Source organism: Suricata suricatta, chromosome 13, assembly GCF_006229205.1.
Source record: "Suricata suricatta isolate VVHF042 chromosome 13, meerkat_22Aug2017_6uvM2_HiC, whole genome shotgun sequence".
NCBI classification, from domain to species: domain Eukaryota; kingdom Metazoa; phylum Chordata; class Mammalia; order Carnivora; family Herpestidae; genus Suricata; species Suricata suricatta.
In genome coordinates, this window is record NC_043712.1 from 47235882 (window position 1) to 47249741 (window position 13860).

At 38.5% G+C, this 13860-nt stretch overlaps 1 protein-coding gene across 2 annotated transcripts in view; it reads right to left on the reverse strand.

The window, feature by feature from the left end:
* FOCAD (focadhesin) overlaps window positions 1-13860 on the reverse strand; it is a 315637-nt gene that overhangs the window by 85982 nt on the left and 215795 nt on the right. For both annotated transcript variants that reach the window (XM_029919606.1, XM_029919607.1), the window contains exon 21: window positions 11208-11329. In XM_029919606.1, coding sequence (XP_029775466.1) covers window positions 11208-11329 — 122 coding nt within the window. The remainder of the gene's footprint in view (window positions 1-11207; window positions 11330-13860) is intronic.

The window sequence follows — 13860 nt, forward strand, 5'->3', positions numbered from 1 at the left end:
AGTCACTACTCTGAGATTGTTGACTTCTCAAAGCCTCTCCTCACCCCCCATCTACTACACTCTGTACACTTACCATCAGCACTGAAAATCCACTCTTCCCCTTATCATTCGTGTTTCTATCAATATCACACACCAATATCCCAGTCACGCAGATTTTGAACTTCTGATTTATTCTGGACTTCTTTCTTGCCCCCAACTCAACAGTCCACTCCACCACTGAAATATTTGTTCTTTTTTTCCATACCTTGGAAAGAGCCTAAATGTCCATCGATGGATGAATGGATAAAAGTGATGTACTATACGTATGTGTATATATGTAGTATACACACACACACACACACACACACATATATACATACACACACACACACACACACACACACACACATAATGGAGTATTACTTGGCAATCAAAAAGAATGAAATCTTGCCATTTACAACTACATGGATGGAAAGAGAGAGTATTTTGCTAAGCGAAATTAGTCAGATAAAGACAAATATCATATGATTTTACTCACAGGAGGACTTTAAGACACAAAACAGATGAACATAAAGGAAAGGAGACAAAACATAAGAGACTCTTAAATATGGAGAACAAACAGACGGTTACTGGAGGGGTTGTGGGAGGGGATGTGCTAAATGGGTAAAGGGTATTAAGGAATCTACTCCTGAAATCATTGTTGCACTATATGCTAACTAACTTAGATGGAAATTTAAAAAATAAAATATCTTTTGATACTTTCTGCTTCACTGGCTTTTTCCTGATTCCTGCCTAGCATTCCGAGGCCCATAACTCATCTCCTAACAGCCGAGAATCTTTCCTCCTCCTAATACATCCTAAACGGCACTGCTAGTCTCACATCAACTCAGAACTTCTTTTCAAAAACCTTTGATGGTTCATTAAAGAATAACGACCAAACTCTTTTGTACTAGGTTCAAAGCCTTTTAGAATCAAAAGCCCACCATTTACTTTAAGAAATAATTTGTTCTCGCGTAAGAACTCTGCTGGCCAAGATCCCCAACCAACTCCCCCAGACGATTTCCTGCTCCTCTCTTTCACTTAACCTGCATCGTGGTTGAACTGGACTATAAACCAATTCCAAGTCAGTCCTGTACTCTACACGACTACTTCCACTGCCTGGAATGCCCTGTCTTCTGCTCATCTCTACTCCCTGAAATAATTTCTTCCATGTCTGGGCTCCCAGGATGCTACCAACCTCTCCTATAACATTCAACTGATCCCATCTTAGGTTATTTGTGTATCCACCTTAATCTCTTACAATTCTAAGGGCACAGACCATGTCCTATTCCTCTCGCAATCCCTCATGTGGACCCATAAGAATGTTTTTTGTTCAATTAAGTACCTGCCGAATTTAATTAGATTTAATGTACAGTATTTGCTGTAAGACAACATTTTGTCATGTGAAAACAATATGATCAGAAACAAGTAATCACAGAAGATTATGATGTTCAACTTTCAATCGCTCTGGAAACACAGTGTCAAAAAACTTTTTTAGTAGACACAGCTATACTCAAACACAAGTTGTTGAGGACACGGTTATTTGAAATTTTGTAAAAGCTCCTCGAAGATGTTCCAGCCAGGAAATATTTAATTTCAGCTAAAAACACAGTCGGTGATAAAGCAAAAATTTTAAGTGGGTATTATACATATTATATTTTGAAATTTCCTAACTAATCTTTATTTGTATCCTATAGGATCTAATTAGGTATACCTGAAATACTAGCTCAATAGAAAATATCTTGCTTAGAAACAATTCACAAATGTATGGGAATGTTGAAAGAGCAAATGAAAAAGTGGATCATGTCTCCTCACTGATACGTGTTTTACCTGAAGCGAATACATGGCCACCTATTAACTTACTATTCAGATTACATTGCCTGGAAACTTAGTAGTGTTTTCTGCCTCTTGGGTGCTCTTAACAAATATGATTATGCGTTTGTAAGAAAACATCTATTTTTTTTAATGTTTATTTTGAGAGACAGCGAGTGAGCAGGAGAGAAGCAGAGAAAGAGGGAGACAGAATCCCAAGCAGGCTCAACATGTGCAGAGCCCGATGCGGACTTGAACTCATGAACCGTGAGACCATGACCTGAGCCAAAACCAAGAGTTATATGCTTAACTGACTGATCTACCCAGGTGCCCCAAGAAAACATCCATTTCAACAGACTTTCATTAAATACTATAAAGCAAGTAAGACAGATGTTGGTGAGGTCAAAGTAGAATGAAATAAGGTAGGGTAGCACATACAAATTTACAGATAAACTAGTGCTTGCTATTGATTTTAAAACCTTACTTTCACAAAGTAAGGCATTTCCATATTCCCCAGATGTATATATTGTTATCAAAAGAATAAAACTATTTAACTTCAATTGCTACAAAGACATGCAAACACTGAGCCGCTACATTGAGTCTGTGAGTGCCCACACTCCTCCCACATTCCCAGAAGAAAACCCGTTTGTACTTAGTGTTCAAGACCCCCAAAGCCACTCAATGTCCCATTGTTTATATATGAGATATAATAGCTCTCAATTTTCTGTCAATAGTAATCTTGTTTGCACAAAAATAATTTTGTTATTCCTGTCTCCTGACAAATAGTGACTGGAGACAAGAAGAGAGGGCTTGTAGAGGACACATTTTTAAAGTAAAATGACACTCCTCTCTTTATGGGTGCTTTCCAGACATTTAAAAGTTTCCCCCCCCGCCCCTATTCCCTCCCTTGTCCTCTCTCTCTTCCACAGTCTCTCTTTCTTCCCCCATCACCCCCCCATCCATATAACATTAGCTTGAAAGCTGACAATTCAATCACATCTCAAGCAACCATTTACTTACTCTGTTATTTAATAGGAGGGGGGAAAACGCAGTTACCATAACAACTCACATCACATGGTAATTATGGAGTCTCTAAAATACAGCAAACTATACTTTTCACAGTGTTTTCTAAGGGGAATATGTAATAAGCACAGATACCATTGCTCCCAATTATTATTCAGAGTTTCTATCTAATTGTTTTATATCACATGAATGTTACTGCTACTCCATGTTCTTCACAAAAAATAGGTTTTTAAGTAAGAAGGAACTGAAAGAAAAAGGCAAATGTATCACTTGTAGTTCAAATGATGGGTTATAGCCACATATTTCTGGGCATCTAGGGGAAAGAATCCATAGAAGGCAGAAAAGTGAAATTAATTTATAGGGCAAGAGGAATCAAATGATGATCATGAGAAAGAAAGAAAGAAAGGAAGGAAGGGAGGGAGGGAGGGAGGGAGGGAGGGAGGGAGGAAGGAAGGAAGGAAGGAAGGAAGGAAGGAAGGAAGGAAGAAAGAAAGAAAGAAAGAAAGAAAGAAAGAAAGAAAGAAAGAAAGAGAGGGAAGGAGGGAGGGTAGGAGGGAGAGGAGGGGGGGTGAGGGACGGAGGGAAGGAGGGAAAGGGAGAAAGAGAAAGGGAGAGAGAAAAAGACTGATTTCATTCAGAATAGTACTCCCAATAAGTCCAGATAAGGTTTCCCCGAAATAAAAATGAAAAAAGAGCTCATGACCCAATGCAGAGACAGAAATGCAGTTGGGTGGCAGCAGCAAGATGGAGGAAATTTGCATGTGCCCAAAGACGGAGGAAATAATGAAGCAAGACTGTCATTCTCATCCAGGGACAAATCACTATCATCCAATTCAGGGGAGAGTGTCCTGTCAGAGTTAGAAATGCCAAAGCATGACAAGGCAGGCAGCAAATTTCACGGGAGGAAACTGTCATTCACCTTCAGCTTCCTCGTCAAAAGGAATCAAGTTTGTCTCAGGATGAGAAAGTGTAGTTTAAATCAGAGCAGAAGAGGACAGTCACTTGAGCTTGGAGAAGCCCTACCAGGTCTCGAATGAATGACTCCTGGTTGTCCCCTGGGCAAAGGAGTGGAGAGAGACAGCCACTTCAGGCTTAGGAAAATCTAAGCAGGACAACGACCACACAGAACTCCTCCCTGGCATGTCAGGTCAAACTCAAATCAGACTTAGATCTGAGAGTCTTCCAAAAGTATCATGGGAGAGTGTCACTTGAAGAAACTCTCTAAAAAATTTTTTTTAAGTTTTCAAAAAGAAGACAATACAATCATCTCCAAAAAAAATGCATCACAGATTAAATAAGTAGTTCATAGCTAGTTTTCCACAAAAGGAAAGTTCCTTGGTTTAATAAACACAGTTTTTGAGAAACACAATTACACAAAGCAAAAATGTCATGTGTGAATGTGAAGGGCAGAGCCTTTGGGACATTCAAAACCAAGTGCTTTTACCTATTCACACACCCCCACCCAACTGCAGGTGCGGGCATCAAGAAAGCCATAGCACGTCCTTTAAGTAAACATCATCTTTGGTGGGAAGAAAAAAGGCTACCTGTATCTATTCATATAAGTGAATAATGACATAAAGCAGTACATAAGAACTATTCCAATTATAATAAGGCCATTTCTTTTTTTAATGTTTTCTTTATTTTTGAGAGAGAGAGAGAGGGAGGGAGGGTGGGAGGGAGAAAGAGTGTGCTTACGCAAGCAGGTGGGGGGCAGAGAGAGAGGGAGACACCGAATCCGAAGCAGGCTCCAGGCTCTGAGCTGTCAGCACAGAGCCTGACATGGGTCCCGAACTCACAAATTATGAGGCCATGACCTGAGCCGAAGTCAGACAATCAACTGAGCCGCCCCAGTGCCCTGGTGCCCAGAATAATGTCATTTCTTAGTAAGACCTTGACAAATGTTAGCTTTACCATCAATTTAATAACAACAATCTGGAAAAGGGAAGCTATCAAACTAAATGCACACAGGAAGTCTAAGACACATCCATGTTTCAAAAGGATTGGATCATTGAAGTCAACACACGTCTACAATATGCCAGGCACAGTGGAACTACACGTGACCTAAACAAACACCCTGATTTTATAAACTTTTCACTTTACAAAGGGGGACAGACACCCAATGTCACATATGCTGTGACAGCCACAGCCCCCTTCAGGATTAGTGGGAATGGATGGAGAGACAGAGTGATGAGCCTCATATATTAAATAAAGTGAATTCAAATTTAGAAACAGTCCTAAAGGAAACTCCAAACTCAGATGATTTCACTGGAAAATTCCATCAAATATTTAAGGAAAAAATATTTCTTGGGGCAGCATTACACAGCAACAAATCAAGCAGAGATAATACAAGGAAACCACAGAACAATATCCCTAATGAGCACAGATACAAAAATCCTTAACAAAATACAATTAGTAAATCAAATTCAGCAATATATAAGCAGGATAAGACATTATGATTACATGGAGTTTTTCCTAGGAATGAAGATCTAGTTCACTTAGACAAATCAAAATAATTCATCATATCAACAAATACAAAAAGTATAAGATCCTCTAAATAGATACAGAAAAAAAAACCCATGTGATAAAATCCAACATCCGTTGTGATAAAGACTCTTAGTAATTTAGGAAAAAAGGAAACTTTGTCAATCTGATAGACGATGTCTACAAAATCTTTATACTAAAAATAAGCTAAATATAGCATCATATTTAATGTTAAAACACCAAATGTTTCCCCACAAAACTGGGCATGAGATAATGTATGCTTTCAGAACTCCAGTTCAGCACTGCTGGAGGGCCCTAGACAGCAAAACAGACAAGAAAAAGAAATGAAAGGCACACTGATCAGAAAGAAAAAAATAAGATGATCTCTACTCACAATGTTACAGTGAAAAACAAAAAGAAGCTACAAAAACCCAACAAGGAGATATAAGCTGGTTTAGTAAAGTCACAGAAAAGTATCCATTATATGTTTATATACTAGCAAGGAGCAGTTGCAAATTAAGACCAATAAAAAAAACCACTTTAATTTGAGGCACTAGCATCAAAATACTTAGGGACATGCAATGCTCATTAAGTTTAACCAAATATGCCTAAGATTTGTAATAAAATACTGACCTAAAATAATTGAAAGATATACCCCGTCCATGAGTCGAAAGGCTCAATGTTAGCAGGATGTCAATTCACTCCCAAATTGATCTACAGATTCAATACCTTTCTAACCAAAATTACAGCTGGCTTTTTTTGTGGTTTCTCAAAGCTGATTTAAAATTTACATGGAAAGGCAAAAGGCCTAAGACAGTCAAATTTTAAAACAACAAAATTGGAGGACTCATGTTGCTTGATTTCAAGACATCCTATAAAACAACAGTAATTAAGCCGTGTGGTTTTGAATTAAAGCATACACACACATAGATCAATGGAACAAAATTGAGTGCAGGAATAGACCCACACATATGGACAAACGATTTTCCACAAAGGTGCCTTGGTGAAGAAAGGATGGTATATTCAACAAGAATAACTCATCCCTTATGAAAAGTTAAGTCACACAGATCGTAGGCTAAAATGTAAGCTGTAAACTGTAAGACTTCTGTAAGAAACACAGGGGATCCTCAAGTGACTAATGGATAAACTATATATTGTATTTTCCTAAATGGAATATTATTAGGCCATAAAAAGGAATAAAGTACTGATACATGTGACAGTAAACATAAACTTTGAAAACACTGTGCTAAGTAAAAAAACTCTGACAAAAAAGAACACGTATTGTATGATTCTATTTACATGAAATGGTCAAACGAGGCAGATCTATCGAGATGGAAAGTGTATTAGTGGTTGCCGAAGGCTAGGGAGAGAGGAAAATGGAGAGTGGCTGATAATAGGTACATTATTTATTTTTGGTATCCTGAAAAAACAGAAAATCTTTGAGGCTTTGGGTTGGAGAGAAAGCAAGAACCATAAATACAAAAACCTGATAAACTGCAATTCTTTAAAGCTAACAATTTGCTCTTCAAACGACACTGCCAAGGAAATAAAAAGACAAGTTTACAGATTCAGTATGAAAAAAATTTTTTTTGCAAAATACATTTCTAAGAAATAATTTATAAATTTATACCAGACTATATAAGGAACACTCACTTAAACCTGGTTTTAAAAAATAGGTAAAACAAACCAAAAAAAAAAAATAAATAAATAAATAAAATAAAAAATAGGTAAAACAACACAAAACTTCATGGAAGATATGAATGGCAAAAAATATATGAAAACATGCTCAACATAGACAGCCATTAAGGAAACACAAAACCACAAAAGAGAAACCACTATCCGGATATGAGAATGGCTAGTGTTTAAAAAAAAACTGGTCCCATGGAGCGTGGGCAAAGAGGCCGGGCACCTGGAACTCCCTTCCATTGCTGGTGGGGACTCAAAATGGGACAGTCACCAGGAAAAATTTGCTAGTTTCTTATATTCACTTACCAGATGGCTTAGCAATCCCAAGCCTACGTCTAAATTTATTCAAAAAGAAATGAAAACAGATGTCCACATGTATACCTATGTGAGAACTGCTTCTAACAGCTTCAGTCATAATTGCCCCAAACTGGAAACAACCCAAGGGTCCATCAACGGCAGAACAAACCAACTGAAACTCTCATGACTGACTGACTTAAAATAAAAAGACTCAGAAGCAGTGATGAAGAACCCAAGGAAAGTCTGAAAAAACTTCAGCTGTATTAATACCAAAAGGACTGCAACAGAGCAAATGCTAGTCATCTTGAGAAGACCCAAAGGTATTTTTTCCTTTTATAGTTTATTGTCAAGTTGGTTTCCACTAACACCCAGTGCTCATCCTGACAAGTGCCCTACTCCATGCCCATCACCCCCCTTCTCCCCTCCCCTCCCCCATCAGCCCTCACTTTGTTCTCAGTATTCAAGAGTTTCTCATGGTTTGCTCCTCCCTCTCCCTATTTTTCCCCCTTCCCCTCCCCATGGTCCTCTGTTAAGTTTCTCCTGTTCCACTTATAAGTGAAAACATATGGTGTCTGTCCTTCTCCACCTGACTTATTTTGCTTAGCATAACACCCTCGAGGTCTATCCACATTGCTACAAATGGCCAGATTTCATTCTTTCTCATTGTCATGTAGTATTCTGTAGTGTGTGTGTGTGTGTGTGTGTGTGTGTGTGTGTGTGTGTATACACACCACATCTTCTTGATCCATTCATCAGTTGATGAACATTTAGGCTTTTTTCATGACTTGGCTATTGTTGAAAGTGGTGCTATGAACATTGGGGTACATGTGTCCCTATGCATCAGCACTCCAGTACCCTTTGGGTAAATTCCTAGCAGTGCTATTGCTAAGTCATAGGGGAGTTCTACTGTTAATTTTTTGAGGAACCTTCACACTGTTTTCCAGAGTGGCTGCACCAGTTTACATTCCCACCAACAGTGTAGGAGGGTGCCCATTTCTCCACATCCTCGCCAGCATCTATAGTCTCTTGATTTGTTCATTTTAGCCACTTTGGTGTGAGATGGTATCTCAGTGTGGTTTTGATTTGTATTTCCCTGATGATGAGTGACGATGAGCATCATTTCATGTGTCTGTTGGCCATCTGGATGCCCTCTTTGGAGAAATGTCTATTCATGTCTTCTGCCCATTTCTTCACTATACATATAGGTATATGTATAGGTACTATACATATAGGTATACTGGATTATTTGTTTTTCGGGTGTGGAGTTTGGTGAGTTCTCAAAGGTATTTTTTAAGTGTTTTCTGCTTAACCTGAGACTTAGGTAGGGTGGTTCAAGGACCATCCTGAGTCATACTGCCAGCATCAGTTTCAGGCCCCTTTCCTTACTAGTTCTGTGATGTTGAGCACATTAGCTGTACCAAACCTGCAGTGTTAATGTAGAGATTAAAGGAATTGATATATAGGGGCGTCTGGGTGGCTCAGTCAATTAAGCATCTGACTTCAGCTCAGGTCATGATTTCACAGTTTGTGAGTTCAAGCCCCACGTCAAGCTCTGTGCTGACAGCTCAGAGCCTGTAGCCTGCTTCTAGTTCCCTGTCTCCCTCTCTCTCTGCCCCTCCCTTGCTCACACTCTGTCTCTCTCTCTCAAAATTGAATAAACATTTTTTAAAAAAGGAGTTTTTATTTATATATATAAATTGCCGTGTGTGAGTGTGTGTGTGTATGGTAATTTTTTTAATGCCTGACCTGGTTATTAGCTGTTATTATTGCAATTATTACTCTGATTAACCATATCTTAAAACCCTTACTATTTGTTGTTGACTAGTTTGAGAAACTGTAGGATTCAGTCTCTATCTCTCTGCCTTTTTTTTTAATGAATTAGAGTAAGATCAATCCAAAGTAAAATCCTACCACAGATTTGACAAAATTCTAGCCAATAAATCTTCTAACTGACTCGTAAAATAATTATTTTCTCAGGCTCCTGGGTGGCTCAGTCAGTTAGGCATCCAACTCTGGATTTTGGCTCAGGTCTTGATCTCACAGCTTGTAAGTCTGAGCTCTACACTGGACTCTGTGCTGACAGCACACATACTGCTTGGGATTCTCTCTCCCTCTCTCTCTGCCTCTCCCCTGCTCCTTTCCTCCCTCCCTCCCTCTCTCTTTTTCTCTCTCTCAAAATAAAGACGTGAAAATAAAATATAAAATGAAATAAAATAAAACGACTTTCTCATCTCTAAAGTTTTCTAGGCATTCTACAACACAAGCAACAAACATTTAATCCCAAATGTTTTCTCTGCTCATATCCAAGCCACACCTCATAAATTCTGAATTTACTAGACTGCCTTCTGCTATTCCCTGTATTAACAATTTTTCTTGTTTCTGTTCTGATGGTGACTTTTAAAATCAGCTTCCCATTGGGACTTAACGCTTCGGTTACCCTTCAGTCTCCCAGGTGCACAACTTTAAAACACAGAAAGCGTTCCCCAAACTCTCCCTTCTCCATAGCAAGTAATAAGATGTGAGGGAAAACAAATCTAGAAATCACCTAAGTTCTCTCTTTCATGAAATTAAACTTCTTTTCTTCCCGGATCTTTATTCCCTCCTCAGTTAAGTGAAGACATCAAATCAGACAAAAAAGCCTTTGAACAAGTATTTATATAATTTCGACTCTAGTGGAATATATGAAAGAACACGGGTAGTACAGGATAAATACAGGTCTCTAAACACTGGCTATGCTAACTGGTGGCAACTGGTAGGATACAGAATATAATCCGATGAAATTTTGTGATGCCAAGATATATAAATTATGCACCAAAATGAGATTTAGTACAAACATCCAGTAGGGGCTCTAATTAATTTTACATCAAACTATTACATGCTTTACAATTTTTATCTTCATTTATAACTGGTATATACCCTATCGTGTCTAAATTATGTAAAATAAACTACTTTGCTGTGACATTCTGCTATTCATTTATCTACACCGGAATAAGTAACTATCATAAAATGTTTAAAGGTAACACCGAAGTACACATTGCCCACATGCTCTCCAGCCTCCCTTTTCCCTCTGGTGTGGTTATGATCTGCAAGGATCAGACTTTATCTAAATCATCTCACGGCATTGCATAACTTTCTTTTAAAAGGGTAGCATAAAGGCGCCTGGTTGGCTCAGTCTGTTAAACACCCAACTCTTGATTTCAGTCCAGGCCATGATCTCATAGTTTGTGAGATCGAGCCCCACGTCAGGCTCCGTGCTGACAACATGAAGCCTGCTTGGGATTCTCTCTCCCTCTCTCTCCCTCTCTGCCCCTCTGTGGGTCGTGCTCTTTCCCTCTCTCACGAAATACACTTTAAAATTAAGTTTAATTAAATTAAAAAATAAAAGGGTAGCCTAAAAGAAAAATAGAATAAACACTAAAACCAGAGTGACCCCCCCAAACACTTTAACTTACTGTCCCATCTCCAAATTCACAAAATACATAAACACTGGTGCCCTACATATTTCCAAAGGATTCAAATTAAGAAACAGGCAAGATCATTTCTTTACATAATAAACTAATTTAAATATTATTTTAGATAATAAACTAGTATTTATTCTGAACAATAGAAGTTAGACAATGATGAAATTAACCAAATTCGTACATCCCGCTCCCTAATAACAAGGCTGGGCAATCATGCCAGTTTCTTTCAGAAACAAATCCAAATATTTTAGTAGTCCATTGGGTCAACTATTTTTAAAGGCTAAAGGTTGCCTTTTTAAAGGTTGCCTTTTAAGCAACTTACATTAATTATGATAAAGAGGAAAATTATTTCTAAACACACACTAAATTTCATGAACATAAATAGAACAGGGGAAACCCCTAAACACACATAAGCAAGAACCCACCTACCTCATGCACTAGAGCAAGTGAGGTCTGCTTGAAACTTCGCCCCCTACTGGCCATCAGTCGACTCAATGGTTTGCCATCTTTACTCTGGTATGTTGAAATATCATAACAAAATAACATAGCACCTGAAAAAAACAACAACTCATAAAAACATTTCTTATGAGAAAACTTCATTAATTATATTCTCAATAATCCATATTCAATCAATCTGGATAGAGATATTTAGAAATTAAAAGAATTTACTAGGCAAATGATGATTTTTGACTATTGGTGTCAAAGGAAAGAAAAAACAGAAGACACATAAGAAGTTAGCCGTTACTATGTTTACACTATCAGTTATTTACAAAACTTATTCATTTGTAAATAAGCAAACAAATTTACAATTCGTGCCTTATTTTAATCCCTAGAAGTAAGAGTTCACAAAGTTTAAGATTTTAAGAATAAATTCCAATGAAAGAGAAACGCTTACAATACAATCCTTGAAAACTGACAGTAGGGTGCCTTTCCTTTACACCCACAAGTGGACAATTTTCCTTCATCCCTACACTCAACATACATGCACCCTCCCCTTCTTCCTCCTTCTTCCTCCTCTAACCCTTCCTGTCCTCCCCACTCTGGTCAACTAAGTTCTTGAATTGAACTCGCAGTTCTGGCTGCCCTGCCCCGTGTCAACTGAAAAGCAAAGATAGGCAGCCAAATGCTAGGCTATGGGTAAGAGTAGTCTCGGAAGCTCTCTGGGTAATTCTGAGCCAATTAGAAGACGCACTCAAGAACTAAGATCATTTAAAACACAAAGATCATTGCATTTTTATTTTTTCGTTTTTTAATGTTTATTCTTGAGCAACAGAGAGACAGAGCATGAGTGGGGGAGAGGCAAAGAGAGAGGGAGACACAGAATTCCAGGCAGGCTCCAGGCGCTGAGCTGTCAGCACAGAGCCCGATGCGGGGCTCTAACTCACAAACCGAGAGATCCTGACCTGAGCCGAAGTCGGCTGCTTAATGGACTGAGCCAACCAGGCACCCCAATCATTGCATTTTTAAACCTCTCTTATTGAAGTATGATAGACAACACAGGAAAAGTGCACATGGAGCATACAGCTCAATGAATTTTCACAAACAGCATGTGATCGGCATCCAGGTAAAGAAACATTATCAAAATCCCAGAAGGCTTTCTCATGTCTCCTTCTAGTCATATCCACCCCCATCCCAACGGTAACAATCTTCTAATGATCATTCTGCCTACTTTGGTACTTTATATAAGTGGAATTAGACTGTATATATGTTTTTGTATCTGGCTTCTTTCACTCAAATAATCATTGCGAGAAGCATCCACCTATTCACAGTTGTAGTAGGCTCATTCTTGTTGCGGAGTAATATCCCATCATGTGAATGTAACACAATTGATTTATCCATTTTACTGTCAGTAGGCAAGTACATAGCTTCCAAGTTGAGGGCTACTCAAATAACGCTCCTCTGGACATTAGAGTATGTCTTTGGGTGATTTCATTTGGTTTATCCATAAGAATAAAATAACTAGGTAAAAGAGGATATGAACAGGTTCCGAACCAGTTTTCCGAAGTGGAAAGTTCTGGTTAGTCCACTTACTAACTAATATCTTTTATTTTCCATCTCTTTTCACCATAGCCATCCAGTTAATGGCATCTTCTTGTGGTTTGAATTTGCACTTCTTGGATAATGAAGTTGACTATAAACTCGTATATTCACTGGAGATCTGAATTTCTTCTTTTGGAAGATGTGTTCTTTTTCTCTGTTCCCCCCATTTTTTAATTGAGTGACTTTCTTATTGATTTGCAAAAGATTCTTGACATAATCTAAATTGAGTCCTTTATCACAAACACGTATTTGCATTCTGTGGCCTGCTTTTTCACACTTTTAAAGGTAGATTTTGGTTAACACATGATCTTGAATTTAGTATAATTTGCTATTATTTTAATAACATGAGACTTTAATTATAGGACTATTTGTTGAAAAGATCACCGCTTGTTTTCACAGCACTGAGTCTCCCCTTTGTAATAAATCTGGTGACTTTGATACCTGGGTTTGTTTCTGGATGTTCTATATTCTTCATTAGTAAATCCATCTATTCTTGTATCAATGCCGCACTCTCAATTTTCTTTATTTAAAACTTGTTTTATTTTATTGTTTAAAAATGTTTTTTATTTATTTTTAGGAGGCAGAGAGAGACAGCGTGAGCAGGGGAGGGTCAGAGAGAGAGAGAGAGAATCTATAGACAGGCTCCAGGCTCTGAGCCAGCTGTCAGCACAGAGCCCAATGTGGAGCTCAAACCCACAAACCGTGAGATCATGACCTGAGCTGAAGCCAGATGCTCAACCAACTGAGCCACCCAGGTACCCCCCAAATTGTTTTATTTTAATGTTTATATGTTTTGGGGGAAGAGAAAAACAGAGTGTGAGCAGAGGAGGAGCAGAGAGAGAGGGAGACACAGAATCCCAGGCAGGCTCCAGACTCTGAGCTGTCAGCATAGAACCTGACATGGGGCTTGAACCCACAAGTCATGAGATCATGACCTGAGCCAAAGTTGGACGCTCTGCCCACTGAGCCACCAGGCAGTGCCACACTCTCAATTACTGTGGCTTTATAATAGGTCTTGATATCTGGTATTATATATCCTCCT